This window comes from Penicillium oxalicum, chromosome II, assembly GCF_001723175.1.
Source record: "Penicillium oxalicum strain HP7-1 chromosome II, whole genome shotgun sequence".
Classification (NCBI taxonomy): Eukaryota; Fungi; Ascomycota; class Eurotiomycetes; order Eurotiales; family Aspergillaceae; genus Penicillium; species Penicillium oxalicum.
In genome coordinates this window covers 2,815,806-2,835,092 of record NC_064651.1, presented here as the reverse complement: position 1 = coordinate 2,835,092, position 19,287 = coordinate 2,815,806, and the positions used below count along the sequence as shown (strand labels likewise).

General features: G+C 49.3%; 4 protein-coding genes across 4 annotated transcripts; 3 read left to right on the top strand and 1 right to left on the bottom strand.

Moving 5' to 3' along the window:
- Positions 1 to 472: 472 nt before the first annotated feature.
- On the bottom strand, positions 473 to 5,173 carry POX_b02863 (uncharacterized protein; the record flags this gene model as incomplete). Its single annotated transcript, XM_050111771.1, has 7 exons — positions 473 to 769; positions 849 to 973; positions 1,038 to 1,052; positions 1,140 to 1,567; positions 4,272 to 4,766; positions 4,819 to 4,974; positions 5,040 to 5,173. The coding sequence occupies 7 exons, from the start codon at positions 5,171 to 5,173 to the stop codon at positions 473 to 475; spliced, it is 1,650 nt and encodes a 549-aa protein (XP_049972117.1).
- Positions 5,174 to 6,836: 1,663 nt separating this feature from the next.
- On the top strand, positions 6,837 to 8,440 carry POX_b02862 (uncharacterized protein; the record flags this gene model as incomplete). The annotated part of the gene is made up of 3 exons (XM_050111770.1): positions 6,837 to 7,250; positions 7,334 to 7,943; positions 8,001 to 8,440. 3 exons carry the CDS (start codon positions 6,837 to 6,839, stop codon positions 8,438 to 8,440), a joined length of 1,464 nt encoding a protein of 487 aa, XP_049972116.1.
- Positions 8,441 to 13,209: 4,769 nt separating this feature from the next.
- Positions 13,210 to 15,255, top strand: POX_b02861 (uncharacterized protein; the record flags this gene model as incomplete). Its single annotated transcript, XM_050111769.1, has 2 exons — positions 13,210 to 14,200; positions 14,261 to 15,255. 2 exons carry the CDS (start codon positions 13,210 to 13,212, stop codon positions 15,253 to 15,255), a joined length of 1,986 nt encoding a protein of 661 aa, XP_049972115.1.
- A 2,090-nt stretch (positions 15,256 to 17,345) lies between these two features.
- On the top strand, positions 17,346 to 18,305 carry POX_b02860 (uncharacterized protein; the record flags this gene model as incomplete). The annotated part of the gene is made up of 1 exon (XM_050111768.1): positions 17,346 to 18,305. The coding sequence occupies one exon, from the start codon at positions 17,346 to 17,348 to the stop codon at positions 18,303 to 18,305; it is 960 nt and encodes a 319-aa protein (XP_049972114.1).
- Positions 18,306 to 19,287: the final 982 nt, after the last annotated feature.

Below are 19,287 nucleotides of genomic sequence, written 5' to 3'. Positions count from 1 at the left end.
CCTGCTCAAGTATGGAGGTTGGTATCGATTCCGCAAAGATCGCCGTGGGTGATCTTTTCTTGCGTGCCTTTTACAAGTTGTAGATTATTCACATTGAAAAGCAGCCTCCGTTTCATTACTTCTTCACGGCTTAATCTGCAGGCTGCTCATTGAATTTTCGGGTAGAGTTGACGTGTGCATGGCTTTCAGATCGCCACGGAGCTATGGATTGGCAAGGATAGAAAATGCCTCGTGATGGTAAATCTATGGTTGACGGTAGTCCTCGGTTATGAAGTGACTTCAAGATAAGTAATGTTATGTTCTGATATCGGCCAAGCTTCAAGAAAATGGATGGTTTATGGGCCTGAGTCTCTCTCGCTTCTGTTGTAGAGCTCAATGTTCCTGTCTAATTCAAGTCTTCCACGCGAAACCCAAGCGGTCTCAATCTTTCTCAAGAGTCTTAAGAGCCGTGTCTTCCCATCTTCAAATTGGACTATGTCAAGAGATGAAGGTACTGAAGCAAATCGACTGTGGCTGAAGCATCAATCGCTCTGACGGCAGCCGCAAAGTAGGGGATCTCGACCCCATTATAGTCACAACCATGACCCTTGAACCCAATAGTCACTTCTGTACCATCGCCATGACCCCAGAGGAACTCACGAATGAGTATAGACTCATCGATGCTCCCGAGCACGACGACACTGGTTTGATCGCGCTCAAGGGTGAGATTTGGTATATCCAAGTATCCTAGGGGCGAGTCATTCAACGTCAGATTGAATGTAACATGGCCCTTTCCAAATTAGCAAAAATACGATCCTTAATGACTTGATTCGGACAAGATAGATTGGAGCATAATGCTGGTCTCATACCATTTCCATCGTGAAGCCGATCGCCGCTCTCATGGTAATCGTCGCGTTGACGTTGAACCCATTTACCGGTGGACTCATAATTCGGAGATGCGTGGTTTTGAATTTTCCATTCGATTTCAAGAAGTCTGAAATGGACGTCAGAGAGTCTTCCCCGAGGTAAGAATCGTTTCTGTCGGCGGCAGTGCATACCTTCGGGTTTGAAGCCTGAAAGTTGAAGCAAGGCACGTTAGCTGGCGTTCATCGCTATATCGGTTAGTTGCAAGACAGAAACATTGCTAAATTGCTTCATACCTGTCATCTGAACCATTTTATGAATTCTGAGATGAGCAGTGGGGAAAGCACCCAGCTTCAGTTCTGGACGGCCAGTAACTAGGAATTCAAATTTCTCCCCAGTGATGGCCGCTGCAGCTAATTTTGAGAAGCATTCCATACATGACAAATTAATGTCTTGGTCAAGATCAAGGGTACTTTCTCCTCTGTCGAAGTCAAGCCTAGGAAATGAAAGTTCGGCGAATTCCTTCTCGGTGCCTGGTGCTCTGAAACTGGTATTGAAAGCTGTCAGATGTCCAATGCCGGGAATTCCACCACCTAGATGAAGCTTTTCAACATGGGTGACGTGGAAAGAATTTGGTCGTGGATCAGTGATCGTCAGCCCGTCCAGATTCAGTTCATGTTTGTTGATGTAGTCGTTGGCAAAACGAGGGATTCCGATGTATATACTAGATGTGGGAGAATTTAGTCACAAGTTCACGCGTGGTCCATTCAATCAATGGATATGGACTCGTCATGCCCGGACAGTGGAGAGAATTGGGAGGTAGCTCACATGGGTAGAAATATGACCAAGAAGATACAGCAAATTAATATAAGATATAGCCACCACCATTTCCGTAGATTTCTCCCCAAACGATGCCATCTCGATGGTTTCTTGGTTAATTGTTCTTCGGTTGGGACATCGGTATCAGAGCTGGAGCTATCTTGATTGTCGTGCGGTTTGCTCATTGTAACTGCCTGCACTGCAATACGAGGTACTTTGAACGATCAAGTCAGCAAGGCCAGCATAAATTTGAGGATTGCCTCTTGAATTTAGCATAGATGTGCTTGGATTGGGAAGGGGCCCGGGGGTAGCTACGCAATTCGGCGCTGTAGGTGATGAATACCCGCAACAGTTGAAAAGGAATTGTATCCAGCAACGGGTTTTTAGATAAGAGTAGTCAGTAGTCGGTCCCATGCGGTGCGAGAGAGATACAATCGCAAATCTTCCACAAGGATGATCGCTGTCGAGCATCATGGCCTTTGTTTCACATGCCAAGTGGAATGCTGTCGGTTCAAACAATGATGGGACCTTGCGACTTGTGGTTACATGGAGGCGTGAGAGCCGAATGAACGGTTTTGATTAGAATTGATCGGCGTCAGTCTCTCCGAGTGGAAAAGGTACGGTGCTGGACCTCAATCTCCGGTCGCCTACGTCTGCGTGTACGTGTACTTGATAAAGCAACCTATTCTGACTGCAAAGTCGAAGCTAAAGTACTTCACCTCCAGCGATGGTCCTTCTGAAGCAGAATGGCGCAAAGCTTTGACTTGAGATACATCACAACCTGTTATGTCTTGAATTTCCTGCGTTGGAGCTTTAGAAGACTGAAACAATCTAAGCGACTCATCGGAAGAAACCAAGTCCCTTCTCCGGTTGTATTGCAATTGCTTAGCTTCTCGATACGAGAGTTGGATAGGCAGTTTCCCGAACCGCAAATCAAGACAAGTGCGTTTCAATCCCAACGGTCCTTGGAAATCCTCAATGCCCCATTTTTGAATTTGTTCTCGAGAGTTTGCAAATCGCTCGGGCCATTGCCTTTTCAAATCCGATCGCATCTTTGTCACGGTAGAGTAGAGACGAGACCGGGATCGCTTCAGTGCCCAATGATGCCGTGGGCATTGGTAATAGATCAAATCCAAAGCATCGGCATTGACCTTGATCAGTCAGCTCTCCAGCTGATCGGGGCAAATCAAGTCCCGAAACGCCCTCGCAGTGACATTCAGCAGCGGTTCAAGCTGCGATAGTCCAGGACAAGAGTTCCATGCAGCTTGAAGTTTGAAAGTGATTTGTTCCTCAAGGCTCATCATGTTTAGATACGTGGGTTCTTGCTGCTTTGAATAAACAAATCCTTGATAGGAGTTCATAAGCGAACGGTTTTGCCATTGACAAGAGTGTTTGGAAAAGAATATTCGCAGGATAAAATATGACATTCATTGACCATCCCAACAGCTCAGGTGTGGGGAATCTTTGGGGCCAAGCCAGCACTGTTCGTCAGAACTGGCAATTCGGTGTCAAATCGGCGAGTTTTGAAGCCTGGTATGAACAGCACTGTGTCAACTGACTCAAGCTTACTTACTTTCTCTGCTATATACGTCACATGTCTTGATTTATGAGGGATTTTCTTACTTCAAGAGTCTGTAAGAAGTCAAAAAGGCTCAATTCAAAAGATGCCAGCCCATTTATGCTATGGATATTTCTTTTTGTCTTCGAGGCTTACTCTGGAGGGCTTGAGGTATTCTTTCATAGCCACTATATGTCCTGCCATTTCACGCAGTCATTGAGTACAAATGCTGCCCATGTCCGCTCTACAACGTGAAAATGTAACCCCTCATTTTGTTTTACATATGTGGAATGAACCTCTCTTGAATATTTGAGGGCAAGAAAATCACCGGTCTCGTCTCTAAGCGGAGAATATGAAACATGGAAGTTCATGTCATCGCACAATACAATTAGTATGAACTCGAGGCAGGCAGTCGAGACAGGTTGTTTACTTGGTATTCTTCGACAATCGTCCATTTCATTAAGCATGTCAACAGTAACAGTATGCTGTCACCAGTCATTTCACATTCAAAGAGCAGCAAGGAGAAAGTCTCAGCCCTGGCAAAGAGTGTGTCACTAGCGGAAGTACCAGTGGTTCAGGAGAAAGAACAAGCCTGCGTGAGCGGAATACAATGCCACAAACTATATCAGAATCTCGACCATGAACACAGGGTTACAATCTTGTGTTGACTCCCATACGCAAATTGTAGAGTTTGATTGAAATGGGCTCATTGGAACCATCACATTAAGGCCAGCCTCAGGAACAGCAAAAGTGCTGATGGCACTGTCAACGCATGAGCAAGCCATGAGGCCCAGTCGAGAAATCAAGAACGCAATTAGATGAAGTCATTCTGGTTGAAATCAAGGTGCACACCGTAATCAATCTGGAAAGAACCAAGTTGCAGCGAGGCAGTAGCAAGAGAGTTGATGGAAAAGGCTAGAACAAGCCGTAGCTCCGCTTAGGGCTAGTGCGTATTAGTTTCTGGTCAACTAGCAGGGAGGTATTTTCTCGTGTTAACCACGGGGACTCCGCATTTCATGGCATATAGATATGATGAATAAATGGAACATACCGGATCTCCACCGTGTCATCCATCGCGTTGCACATCGCCACAAACAGATCAAAGAAGAGTGTGCCCCCTTTCTGCATTTCGGTATGCATGGTTGTGCTCTGCTTCAGAGCCCTGCGATTACGGATTATGTGGGCCAGGTAGTAAACACGCAATCCGTCATCTGTTGGGGGCGTGTTTTCATAGGTGTACCGAGCGGAACGTAAGAGCACATCAGCTGAAATACCTGTCTGTAGACCTTGCTTTCTCAGAGCAAGACGTTTCAAGCGTTCCAGGCCATACTTCCCAGCTGCACAGTAGACCACGCTGTCTCGAAGCACAACATCTCCCACTCCAGGGTGGAGAAAGGTTGGCTCACTAGAACCATTGCCTCCAGTTTCACTGTCCTCCTGTGCATTTTCCAGGCACCAATTACCGGATCGCTTGCTGCGGAACATGCGAGGATAATAGTCACCCTTGTAGAGAAATTCCAGGATACAGGAAAAAATTTCGGGTTCCCTGTGAGATTGGATCAGTTTGGTCCAGGTTAAAAGATTGAATGGTCCTTTACTCTTCAGGCAAGTCCAGCTGCTTGGTACCCGATCCCGGAGACTGGTCCCTCAGGTAGTCGTAGAACAATGGGGAGACAGTCAAAACATCCTCATGGGCGGCGAAAGTACGCTTGTCCTTACCCACGATGATATTGACAATAGGACTAGTGAGAGGACTGTGGGTATCCACGGTCAGTCAATGTCTCTGACAATGCACATTTCAGCTGACTTTGTGTGATACCTTGCTGCCGACCTGGCGAGTTCGTTGTCCATACTCTCCTCCATCCTTTCTTTTGCTTCCTCGTCCAAGTTTTTCTTAGAAGGCTTGGTTCTCTTCTTTGCTCGATTCTTCGAAGAAAAGGAGTGCTTGAACATGGTAAATGGCAAGTTTTCACGGAATCCGATTGACGAGGGAAGTAAATCAGGTCAAGTGACTGACGGAATGACCAAGAAAGACCTTGACCATCCAAAGAGCGATAGGAGTTGGTCCAAAAAGCAAACGTTGACGCTGCACTTCACATATACATGTGAGGGTCAGAGTCTGGAAGCCTCCGTCCGAGAACTTGCTCTCCGTTTCATTAAGATGTAAACGGAAATCACTCTCGAAGGGAGACTTGGCAATCGAAAGTCCGTATACGGCCTACGATGCAGATTTGTCGACTCGGGCAGGCGTGAAGAAGGAAGCTCTGAAAAGAAGCACACGGATGTCTTAAGTGGAATTCGAGGTCAGCTGATATCAGCTGCAGGTGCCTTCATCACCTGGGACCTGGGTACGGCAGACGCTGCTGCAGTGCAGGTCATTCCAAAGCTAGTGCAGCATCACCCGGGCCAAAGGTCAAATTGGCACCTGGCTAGGCTCTACGCACCGGGGTCTGGCCCGTTTCATTGGCAATTACTCCCTCGACTGTCCCTCGACTGCGGCGCTAAAGCTTGGTGGCGTACTAGCGGAGCGAGTCACGATCGGCGGGGAGATTGGAGAAGGTTACGGCAGCCTTGGTTATTGCCAGTCTAGGGACGAGCAAATTCATGCTTGTTGGAACTAGGGAAAGTGTTATGGTACTCAGCCTGGTATAGCTCCGTACTTTTTCCCCCTGGGAGAGAGCCCTGAAAGATTCTAACCCGCGGCGCATGATTCATAACATGGCGAAATACAAGTCCTACGGTCGTAGATCACGTGGTGTACGTCAAGAGTACGGGAAGCACGTCGAATGCGAGGTAGACCGTGTGCGTTGAAACCATACGCATACTGATTATACATCTGTCTAAGGGGGAGAAAGGGCCCACAGGTAGGTTTGAAACTTGTGGTTCTTCAATCATGATTCCCAAAATCCTCAGGCTAGAAAAATAGTATTCTACACACCAGACACTAAGTGGTGATGAGAAGCCTCCCTGTTTCCCGCACACGCCATCAGTCACTTGTGACGTCTACTCCAAGAGACTATGCACTTGTGAGGTATGTAGATGTACCTACTTTAGGGGTGTTGAAAAAACTTTAGACAAATATCATCGTGTTGGCAGGTGTCTGTCATGTGGCATGTACCTTAGTCTGCTCAGTAGAGTACTGTAGTGAGAATAGAACCTCTTGTGATGTGTGTGGCGGTGCAGTCCACCAGTGGCGGTGCTTGGGGTCACTGTGGGGTTTGCGATCACCCGTTGATCCACCAAGTCGCTGCCCGCGGTGATATCATCGCGCCTCACGTAGGGACAATGTGGGTGGCTGCACGAACGAATGAGCACATGTCCATCTCCCACAGCAGGTGCGAACACTTTCCGATCTGTGAATCGGTAGGAACGCCACATCATCGTTGAAGCTTCAGCCTCCGACATAATATGTTCTGCCGCCTCTGACCAATGCAAGGACGCCTCTTTTGTCAAGTAAAACAGTTAAGCGCTTGCACCCCCTTCCTGGGTCGCGGCATTTGACTTACTTTTTTTTTAAGAACGTTTCTTTGCACTTCTCATTTTCCCTTTTTCTTCTCACCTTTCTGTGTTGTCTTAAACTGACCAAGGCACCCTTTGATAATTCCACAATCTCATCATGGCCATGCAGTTTTTCAACCAGATTAAAAACCGTCGACGGTCATCCCAGATGACGAGTTCACATAATCCAGTTCTGACGCCAGAAGACGAGGCCTTCCTACAGAAAGTGACGTCGGACCCGGAGCATCGCTCAGGTCCCGCTGTCGAGTATGAATCCGAGTCACAGCAAGCCCTCACCGAGGATCCTCAAGCACCAGTGGCTGGCGAAAGAGCTCTGGAAGGGACAGTTCCAGCTTCACCACAAGAAGAGCTGGGAAGGAATCTTGGTGAAGAAGACAAATTGGACCAGAAGCGAAAAAATGAAATCCAAAAAGAGGCTGAACCAGTCAAGCCGGAGGAGGCGGCAGTGGCAGATAAGAAAGTAAACCGATGGAGCACCATGTTCTGGAAGAAAGCCCCAGCCTCTGATAAGGTAAGCATAGCCTGCCTTTCTCCCATCTCGCTTCGTTCCATCAATAATGAATACTAAAAAGAAGTCCCTATTATTATGGTTAGGGAAAGCAGAAACAATCCGGTCCGGCTACTGTGGAGAACGACACTGCTGGAACGTCCGCGGCAGCTGGTGATCTGACACCGAGTGAGGAGGAACTGCGCAAGGAACAAGAAGACATGACCGATATTCTCGATCGACTGAACCTTGCAGCAGACAACAATCGGGTATTCTCAGTGAGCGAGGAGACTCAAGAGCTCCTCCGAAAGTTCAAATTGATCTTCAAGGATCTTGTGAACGGCGTCCCGACCGCGTACAATGATTTGGAAATGCTATTGACGAACGGCAATCGTCAACTGCAAGACACATACACCAAGCTTCCTGGCTTCATGCAGAAGCTCATTGAGAAGCTTCCAGAGCGATGGACCGACACGCTGGCCCCGGAAATGCTTGCAGTGGCCAGTGAGCGTGCTGGCCGGAGCGGGATCAACATGGAGAACGTCGGCAAAGCAGCCGCTGTTGCGCAAAAGGCAGGTCTCAACGTGCCAAGTCTCAAAGAACTGGTCTCCAAGCCGGCCGCCATCGTCGGCATGCTGCGATCCATCATGGGATTCTTGCGAGCCAGGTTCCCCGCTGTACTGGGGATGAATGTGCTGTGGTCATTGGCGCTATTCTGTGAGTCCATTTGATGTATAATTCATCCTTCCGGGATCGAAGCTGACCGTGCTGCAGTATTACTCTTTGTCCTTTGGTACTGCCACAAGCGAGGACGGGAGGTTCGCCTCGAGAACGAGCGTCTAGTGACGGAAGATGAGATCAGAAAGTTGAACGAGGAAACCTCCGATACCCCGATTCGCCCGTCGCAGACCTTGCTTACGGTTGCGCCTCAGGGCGCCTCGGTCGAAGAAGTTCGAGAGGGTGTGAAGAAAGTTGAGGAAGCACGAGCTTCAGCAAGCAGTGAGACGACTGATCGAGCCCCTGCTGGTACTCCACAGCCAGCGGCTGTGTCTGAGCAAGAGCAAGCAGATGCTCGTCCAGACGAATCCAATAATGAAGTCCCACGCCCTGCACCGGTCCCTACTCGGACCAAGTCATTCCTCTCGATGTGGAGTCGAACCAAGTCCGACACCGAGACGAGTTCGGGCAAGGTATCGCCATATCCGGGAACCTAGAGAAAGATGAAAAACAGCTCGGACATGCGTGCCCCACGCCAGCAAAGCTTTTTCCCAGATTCCTTCTTCCATTTTTTGATGTTCGATTTCTTTTCATTCGAGTCGCAGAAGGCACCAGTACACGCCTAGGTGATCGAGGACACTTCTGGGATACTTTTTTCGCAGCAATTGTAATGATGATGGTGACGAGGAGCGAGGAGTGTCTCAACAACTTGTTAAAATAATGGGCAGGCGGGAGTTGTGATGAATCTACCGTGGGAAATCAATGCGTAAGCTGGTGAATGAGAAAATACTTATCACACACCTAGCTACTGATTTTAATACATGTCTCCAAAGTTGTCTTGGATTTCAACTTCGACTACCTAGCTTGACTCCGTAGCAAGATACCTTGGCAGTGGAAAGATTGAAGATTCAATTTCCCTTGACTTCCACCTCGGTGGATATATAGATCAGGATTTTTTTTTCGAACAGACGTAGGTAAACATGTCCATATTGATGGAAGAAAAGTCATAGGTGTTTCTTTCACTGTATCCAAGGAGCTGTACGAAGTCCTTATTTGCTCTCTCCCGTCGGACTACAAGCTCATGGCTCGAGTCTCCGTAACACCCGACCTTATCTTACAGGTCACCTGACCCCGCCTGTTAGCAATCCATTTGATCTGGTGCACCAGCAGCCAATCAGTGGCCAATATAGAGCCCGAGCGACTTCAGACGGACGGAGATTTAAGACGCCCCGTATCATAACAGGGCGAGAGGCCGCTCCTATCATTTCTTCCAGGATGGTAAAATTCCCAGTGAGACTACCGCGTTGAAATGGAGGGCCAACTCGGAACCTCGGCTGATGGCACTTCCTTTCAGGTCCCGCGACGGGCGTCAGGTGACTCGAGCCTGCCACTCCCAAACAATCGGGGACCCACTGTCTTTCCGTGGTAAAGACCGTCCGACGCAACGATTCAACGATTCATACCGCAGCTGCTGATCGCTCTGTGACCAATAGAGAAATCGAATCGCCGTTTGTATGAGTGGAGAGTCGATCGCATGGTGAGGAAAGCGGACAAATATTTGAAAGAGAGAAATGAATAATCCGTCGGCGCTTCCGCAAACGACGAGCCTGGCGGGGAGCGACTAGTTCAGTATCCACTTTTGTCTTTCTCTCTCCCTCTGTTGACCTGCAAAGCAGAGCAGAGTCTTCCTCGTCGCCGACACGATCTTCGTAGCGCCGGCTCAGTTAGAGACTAGCGGCATAAAGATTTTCTCAAAGTGGAGCTTGGTCACCCTGAAGGCGGATCTCGGAGCAATGGGAGAATTCTTTCTTTTTCTTTCCTTCAGAATGAGACGATTCTCTTTCGCCAGTTGGGATCAGGCTCGATTGTACGACGAGTCGTCCGGATCCACCTCAGCCACCAGACTGCGGGGGCGACGATAATCTTGCAGCAGAACCCCGAGAGGAATCCATAATAGCGTGCAGGACCATGGGCGTGGGTTGCATGTGCCTTAACTACCGTAAAATGAGTCCAAGAGTCCATCAAGTTGAAACTCACATGATCAGTGAAATAGGAGCAGCAGCAAAAAAAGACATGTACCCCTTTTTGGGGGAGGGGCCGCCGCAAAAATCAACACTTCAACCATGGATGGTGCAAGCGCTCATACTCACCACTGGGCTGCCGACGATCTGCAGCCGCAGCCTCCCTTCTGTCCATTCGCGCCCCCTCATGGCGCGGTCCGGCGGCCTAAATTGCAACTTACAGGATGCACCTGCCTGACAGGACCAGGAGGGAAAGAGTCGATATATCTCATGCACGCAGCCATGGTGGTCGTGTTGGCCCAGCATTGCTTACCGCTCCTTGTGCGAGTGCATATCATCGTCATGGCATCGAGTTCGTAAAGGATTATGCCGCTACCCAAGCTGCATTTTGAGGATCGCCTGCCGGAGAGTGCGGTATACACAGCATGCGGATATGTTACGGGTAGTACGGTGTGTAGGATCCAGTCGCCTGTTCGATCAATAGCTCTTCGAGAAACAAAAAAAAAAGAAGGCTGGCCTCCAGTCAATACGTTTGATGAGACTGGCACATTCCGAGTTGCCACCCTGGGAATAAAATGATCATAAAAACTCAGTACGGCGGACGGTGTCACCCGTCAGTCCAATCAGATGAATGGAAATGGCGAGCTTCCAGATGGTGTTGATCCATTCATGTACTCGATGACTCCTCCGCATTGAGTCATTAACCAGACAACCTGAGTCATCCCTTCCCGAATCATTTTTTGTTCTGTGTATGAGGTTGACTTTGTGCTTTGGCCGCGATTTGCGAGGTCTCGTCGAGCGAGGACCCTGCAGTGACGCTATGATTCATCCGCGATCCGCACGGTTCATCCTTTGGCCCCGAGTGAGAGGGTGGTATGTCTGTCACTGTCAAATGGATGATCAGCTTGACCCTCGCTCAGAGACAGAACAATCGAGTTGTAGAGTTGTAGAAGGTGACAGTCTTGAGGACAGTATTTTACGACCAGGGTGAGGTCTCGACTTTCTTTCCCGAGAGCCTGGTCAGTCAGATGCAGAAAGCTCGATATCTGGGAAACGCTTGCTGCGTGGGCCCAACTGCCTGTACTTGCAATAACCTCACCTACGGTGCTGTGGATGAGCAGATTCATTAGTCGCCCAGCTTCTCAATACAGTGGACTCTTAACCCATAGATGGCACTGACGATCACCTCCTCTTCAGGTTGGTTGAAGTTCGACTTCATTTCGTGACCAGGCAAGCGTGGGTTTTAGGAGATTGCGCCAATTGCCAAGCGCTACCTAGGTAAATTCCCCTGAGGACTCTGACAGCGATTTTGATGGAACTGGATCCATGCTCGGCCAAAGCCTAGTCCATGACTATGAGTAGCATTTGTAATGTCTTCATGGTACTTCCAAGAGAGAAAAGTCTGAATTGACGAGTATGGTACAGTATTCTTGTTGAGATTTTTTTTCTATCTTACCATTACAAGACAATTGCCAATGCCTACGCAATCCTCAATAAATATAGTACAATACCATGTATTGCATTACCTATCCTGCAAGTGGATAGTATTGTACTGGAGCCATTTCCAAAAAAAGATGAAAAGGTGAAAAAAAAAACTTTTCTTCCCGCCCAAGCTCTTCCAATCCCTCTTGCCTCCGTCATCGAGTTTTTAGCCTTTTTGGGGTGTTCTTTTGTCGGACCTTTATTTGTTGTCATCTTCTCTTCCTTCATTTTTCTCGGCGAGTCCATGAGTCACCGGGGAGCCGTCACCATCCCACGGTGCAGGTTTGTCCTCTCCGTCGTGGCCATTGACTGTTCTCTGGCCTCTTCGTCGATTCCCCGGATTTCATCTAGTCACGAGGCGTTGTCCTACATTCCTCAGCCTGCGTTGAATGCCCACCCCAGCCGACCGAAAGGTCGAGTCAAGCATCATTGTCGGAGGGGAGAGGGGGGAACCTCATCGCAAGAGGGGCGGGAGAAGCAAACGGTCATTGGCTACAATCTTTGCTGATTGGCTGATTGGTGAGTATTCTCATGCACTCGTGCTGGATTGGCTGGAGAAGAAGCGGTGAAGTGACGCCAGCGAATGGGCAGACGTGGAGGGACCAGTCGGCGGAAGCACTCTCAGCCAATCCTCGGAGCCTCTGATGGCTCCACTTTGTCCATTCTCACGGGAGAAAAATTGATCGGGTCCATTTCGGTCCATCTTGGTCCATTTGGAGCAGCGCATGAGGAGATCTTTCTGTCAACGGTAACAGAAGTAATCGTACAGCATCAATCATCACTGCAGACTTGACGACTGTCGCGTCGATCCACTCCAGTTCATGTACTTTTAATGTTATTTTTTTTTCATGGGCGATACAGTGGAACGGTTTGCACGTGTGGTAGTGGAGGGTATTTTACAGACTGTAGTTAAGGTGGTGTCGGAGCATCAGTGCCTAAGAACGCCCGTTACAGAGACAGACGGACGCCCCCGAGTCCCACAAGGCGGGCTTGCTGGATCTGTCCTGGTGTGGCACGTCTCTTGATGTCTTCGACGTCTTCTACCCGCTCTCTCCCTCCTCCCTTTCCTCTTTTTTCCTCCCTCCTCTGTTCCATTCTCTGCACACCTTTCGAGACAGTCCAGGTCGGATTCTTACTCAATAAATCTCCTCAAACCTCTCATCAACTCCCCCCCAAAACAAAATATCGTTGAGAATTCCTGCCAAATGGCTTTCGCTGAGCTGTAAATCCCCCGCTGGAGAGCCTGTTTTCGCCGGCTCTCCAGTCCTTCAGCTCCGATCCGCAATTCCTACTTGACGATATTTTGATTCTCTCTTTCGACGCCCGCTTTGAAGCGTCGGAATTGCCCCAAACTACACTCTCAAGAAAAGCACTGGTGTGTCCATATCGGGCCACAGGTGTTTGCGTGAAATCTTCTCGAACTACCCACCCGTTTTCTCGCTCTCTCGTCGACAACCTCACCTCCCCTCTTCTTCTGGTCCGACACCATTCGTCTTACATTGGCTCGATCTCACCGTGGCACGGTAGATTCTGGTGTCAAATTTGAAGGAATCTTTTTCACCCGAGGATATTGCTTGCTGCGCTAATCCTGTACGGACATTCGACAAACATACACTCCTCCACCTCATCTTGCGACAACAAGCGCTTTGTGTGAACCCACGTGTCAATCAGTACTTGTCTGATCAAACTCATCGAACCCTCCTCTCCGCGATACCACCTCGACATACGTCTACTTCGGGCGCTGGACCTTAACATCTATCACCATGCCTCAAATGAACCCGTATGCCTCAAAGCGGGCCCCGAAGGGTTCCTCGAAAACCATTCGTCCAACAACCCCCGATTCCAATACTCGACGGCTGTCCGAGACGACCTTCAAGTCGGAACACCAATCACAAAAGCAAAGTCATGGCCGCGTGGGGGGCCCACTGCCGCCACAACGAAAAAGACGAGCTTCAACGTCCTCCGTTTCAAGTGTCTCCTCAGTTTCTTCCATTGACGATCTTGATCTGGAGGGGTTGAGTGACGAAGTTGATGAGTCGGACGACGACGCGGACGATGAAGAAGAACGGCCGCGAGCCATGGTTCAGGCAGCCCGTCGTCCATCCACGGCCCGAAAGACGGGCCCCTCAGCTGCCAAAGGGAAGCGAAGACGACTCTCCGATGACAAGGCGTCGGACAATCACTTCATTAGCGACCCAAGCGACTCGGAAGATAGCTCAGACGATGTCTACGCCGCAGTGGATGACATTTCCGACGACGAGGAGGGTGACGTGGAGAAAATGGAAGAGCTCATGATCATGGAGTCCGAGAACAAACACCGGGTCCTACCTTCTTCGGAAATCTCGGAGAGCCAATGGCTTGGGTCGGAAATGTTTGGCGACTCCATGCTGCTCCCTGCGGCCTCCTTCTTTGATGAGGAGCAGCTCTACAGTGCCATGGACGCATTCGGCGAGACCGACATGGCCAGTGAGGCCCAGGAGACCCCGGTGGCCCGCCGTGTTCACTTTGAGGAACGCTCGGATTCATCCTCCGACAGCGATTCCCACTCTGACGATGAGATCCCTAGCGACTTTCTTCAGCAGGATGCTCTCGACCCTCAGTTGCGTCGAATGATTGAGAGCGACCACAACGATCACTACCGCAGTCATCGACAAAGATCAGAAGAAATGTATGGGGACGCCGACTATGGCCATGGCAACATTTATCATGTCGAATCAGACGGAACGTCCGAGGGCAGCCTCAGCGGTTATGAGAGTACGATGAACACCTTCTTTCGACCTAGCATGCTCGTTCACTAACAGATTCTTCTCAAAGCCGACGATGGTGACACTACAGACGAGGATTTGCCTCCCCCCGCGACCATCACTCATCCCCGCTCCCTACTTCGCCGGGACTCCACCGACTCGTTGGTTGCTCCCGGCGAAGATAAGACTAACCCCGTGCCTCGTCGACGTGGTCCAATCATGGGAACATTCGTGGCCGACCCCAATAAGCCTGTCGCACTCGTTGACTGCACTGGAAAACATCTCGTGATCATTCCCGCCTACGCCTCTTCCCGCCACGACTGGCTGGATTCCGCTGCAAACAGTATGCCTGGGACGGCTAACAACAGCCCGCGCCAAACGACGCTGCATTTGATCGACGAGAGTGACACCGATGCTTTGGCCTCTCCTAGTCACACAGATTTCAGTCCCATGCTGGCCTCCAGCGCCAACCTGATGATGACTGCTCTCGGCAACGATCTTGCCCCCGGAGGGCAGGTCATGGGTCCACCCGAGGCCTTCTACCCCTCTCAGGACTTTGCCATTGACAGCTCCTTTGAGGATGATGATGAAGAAGATCCGGAAGCGGCTCTCAACGTTGATGACTTCATCGACTTTGGCAATGGCTCCTCTGATGAGGAGGACAACGATCAGGACAATGATACCTTCAACGGCTTCGATGATGAGGCCTTTGCGTCCCCAATGGCCAATTCACCGAGGAACCCCACGGGCACCCCAACTCCTTCTCGGAACTCAGAGTCTGGAGGGGTCACCAGCGCTGAGCGATTCCTCAATCATCTGGACAAGGGTATTGTCACTGCCTTCCGTCGCAACCACAATCGCTATCAGGCGCTTCTTCGCCTGCCCCAACATCGTGAATTCATGCCTGCCAACTCCCCCGCGCGTCCTGCCAGTGTCTTCCGGCACGCGCGGCACCAGGAAGTCCGTGCTCCGGCTCGGAAGCGCAAAGCGAGTGGTTATGCAGGTGGTGAAGCTGTACGACGGAAGCTCATGGATGCTCATCGCCGAAGCCAGCTTCCGTTCTGAATTGAGACCCCCTAATCTCTTGCTCCAATCCCGCTCAACCCCATCAGTCAGAAGATGGTTTATTCACCGATCCCCCGCCCCCCCTCCCCTTTCCCATCCTTGAACCTCTCACCCCCTCCCCATCCAACTCTCTCCACCCCGCTACTTTTACGATGTCGACGAATTTCTTGGATTCGATCCCCCACCCCTCTAACTCGCATGATACACACGGAAGTTGTTACATATGTCTCGAGTCGCTGGCAGACTTTTGCTCTGGGAGAGACCGTCGATAGATTCTCTGCGTGCTCTGAGTTTCAGAGAAAACAGGAAGTGTCTTTTCTGATGAGCTCGAGTAGCATACACAAAAGTCCTCACTCTGTTCTCATAGATAAGATCAATGTCCCTTTCGTTCCTTGCTACATGACACGGCAAGGGCGAACTGGGCAGGTGTCTTGCGTTATTGTGGCATACCATCCTGTTGTTTGAGCTTAGACATTCTCAGGACGTCGGCTGGGCACCCAGCCTTTGATTTATCATTTTTTGTTCTTGATTTTCGACCGAAATTTGTTGTCAAATATGAATCTACTGTTCTCTTCAAAATATCTCCTTCTTTGGCCTGGCTTATCTTGGTTGAAATTGTGGTTCCGATTGATTTGTCCCCTAGATACCAACCTAGTCCTGAATGGGCCCAGCTGCGTGGTGCCCTTTGGCCATTTACAAGCGGCGACAGCCAATCATAGCTACCTACTCTATATACTAGCTACCATCATCATATCAAGTAGGGGATGACACCCACCTACGTGATAGGGCGAGCATTTAAGTATCGTGCTCATTAGATGCAAGTGGTATTCTTTCTTCAACTCTATATTGGTGAAGTACGGACTCGGACTGTACAGAGGGGCCTCTCTGTAGAGGATTTCCTCTGCCGGGTGGGGCTTTTCTATTCGAGCTGCCGCCGCTTTTATGGGGACGCTCAAACGGAGCTTTGGCAATGCCTAGTACACAAAGCCTTGATAAGGCAGTATTTAAGGCTATGCTGGCGGCGGTCAATTAGAGAACATATGCAGACGAAAATTGCTTACTCCAATTTCTGAAAATAGGATCTAAAGACATCTTCAACGACATGAACAAGAATTCTGAGCAATCGAATCATCACCCCAAATGTTCTCCTATACAATTGTGCAGCTTGAGGTGACCGCAATGTGAAGAATACGTCGCGAAAAACGATAGTACATTCTTCGACTCTTTCAGTTAAATCTTCGTGGCAGCGAAGTCGTCCACCTGGATTCATCTACCGTCACTGAAGTTAGATTTCATATTTGCGTGTTTCAAGAGATAAATCAACGAACCTGCTGCTTTTTTCTGCTACATTTCATTTTCTGCCGTTTTTCAGCACGTCGAGTCTTTGTAGCCTACCAGTACCCTTCTTAATCAAAATATAAATCGCGGACGTAACAGTTTTGGCGCCTGATAAAGCCTCGAATACTCATCGTGCCCCTGTTTTTGTTTTCAAACATAGGACGTTTATTTGGTACTACCAAATTGGTAGTATATGAGTGCTGTTGCTAACTTGATGTAGTTAGGCAGGACGGTGTAAGTCACGAAGTGGAACAGCCTAGGCGGTAGGGGTAGACCATGTAAGCAGTCAGCTCAAGCTGTATTATCTAATCTGTAAACACTTGGATTCTGCCTTAAATTGAAGAAAATCAGGCACCTTCAGATGGGACGAGGGGGGTTCAGAAAAAGGGGGGCATCACTGCATTGATCCCCTGTCTTTATTGGCACACCGCACCACACGGTACATTGAAGGCTTGGCTCTCGGAGAATGGAGAGATGAGTTGACGTAGAATTTTCCTTCTGAGGCTAGCAAGACGGAGAACAGTGCTTCTCTTCGTTAGTCAAAGAAAAGAGCTTTCTGGACTAGAAAGCAGCATGCTGATCAGCAAATCCAGAGGAATGGAAACTGGGCCTATCGGGGACTCGACCCACGATGACTATGCTTCACCTCACGCGCAGCAGATGACTAATAGGATCTAAGGAGTCTCATGCAAGAATCCTAAGAAGAGTAGACCTCAACCACACGGGAGCTCTCTGCCCTGAGTTCATCAGCCATGGAAGATAAGGGCGAACCCGTACTGTTAGGACTTGGCCGGGTTGGGCGGGTGATGCGCTTTGGAAACATTGCAGTGAAAACTGCTAATATCTGGACTGTGCCCAAGGACGCGTCCGAGACTGAAATCATCGGCTGCGAGCAAATGGGTGAGCTGAACAAAGAGTCCCTAAAACATGAGGGACTTGTGTATTGCCATCTAGGCCATGTTCAAGGGGTGATAAAACCATGTCAGATCACCGACACCGAGATTCGAATGCCATACCTGCGCCACGGGTCCCTCTCCGGCTATCTGCGCGCTCATAGTGATAGTGTGGACAGCATTCGACGATTACGATGGCTCCAAGAAGCTGCGCACATCATCCGTCGAGTCCACGAGCGGCGGGTATTAGTTGCTGACATAGCGACACGAAATTTCCTGCTTGACGAGAATCTTTCTCTCCAAATGTGTGATTTCACCGAGTCCGTGATTGTTTCGAACGACGAGGGCATGACCAGCTTTGTATCTGAGGACTACATTTCAGTCAAATTCGACATTGCCCGCTTCGGCTCGATGATATACGAAGTCATGTCCGGCAGCCGCTGCGAATTCTACGTTGTACCCGAGATCGAGGCCGATCTAGACGATGATCCAGAGTCCAAAACATTTAAAACGTGGCCAACTGCTGAGAAACTTCCAAATACGAATAACGTGTTCTTGGGGGATATCATCGGGAGATGCTGGGCTGAGAACGGATTCCTCACGATGCGGGAAGTTTGTCACGCCTTGGATAATGCTGATCAAAGGCCGGCAGCCTTAAAGGCTTCTGGAGACACGGAAAATGCAAATATCAACTGGCGACGTCTACTGCGTTTGGCAAGCCCGGTGGCGACAACAACCATTCTTGCAATTGTCATCATTCCACGACTTCGTTTTCCGTGGCGGGCGATACCTTCTGTTCTTCGCTCGTCCGGACATTGAATTCGCAAATTTCTCCCCGCAATTCAGCCAACGTCAAAACTCCCACCTGGTCCGGAGCGAATTCAAATCAGCGCTTTTGCCAACCTGCTATACGCCTCCAGAAGCCGAGGGGCTGTGCTCAATGGTGAAGGTTGAGCAATTCTGTTAAATTATATATTCTGCCATAAGACGTCTGATATTAGACTGACAAGGAATCCCAGAGATTATTATTTGGGTTCGAAAATGGACGAGAACCAGTGATTTGAAGTTCGTGGTACGAAATAGCGAACGGCTCCAGTGAAGAGAATACGTATACTATCAATGTCTGAGTGGGACAAAAACCATGCTTTTGAGGATAATGTGCCTCCAGTTAGTTGCCCTTCAAGTGTAATTACTCAAACCCCACATTTCAAGCTGATTAACATTGCGTCGCTCAGACTAGGGTTCTCTACTCTCACAATCGCTCCTCGGTCAGCCATTTGTGTGAAATAGAAATGGCAGAGTATAGACGTCATTTATTGAGACGAGAGTGGTCCAAAAATTCCCTGTCAGATCTTTTGTTTGGTCAACCCATGGAGAAAAGCTATGAGAATCGAAAGTCTAACGAGGCACCAGTTGCCGAGATCCATGCTTCTCAATTGGCCGAGCGTCTCGTAGGGATGCCCGCGTCTGTCCAGTGCAGCTGAAACTTCAGCGATAATGTCACATTCGAGGCGGATAGATTCAAATTGTGTCCGGAAGATTTGGCATGTCTGAACACCTCATGAGGGGAGAGATCCGTGATGAAAAATTGACGTTTTAGTGGTGAATTAGTAGATGTAAGTTAGGATACTTTAATCGCAGTAATAACTTGGGTCGAATACATTAAATCGACGTTGAATGAAATCCACGTGGTTCAATTCGATGAACGGACATCTAGTCGACACCATTTAGCGGAGAATCTCCATTCGAAGACTATATGTCGGAAATAGCAGCACATGTCAATCAAAAATATCCCTTCAGC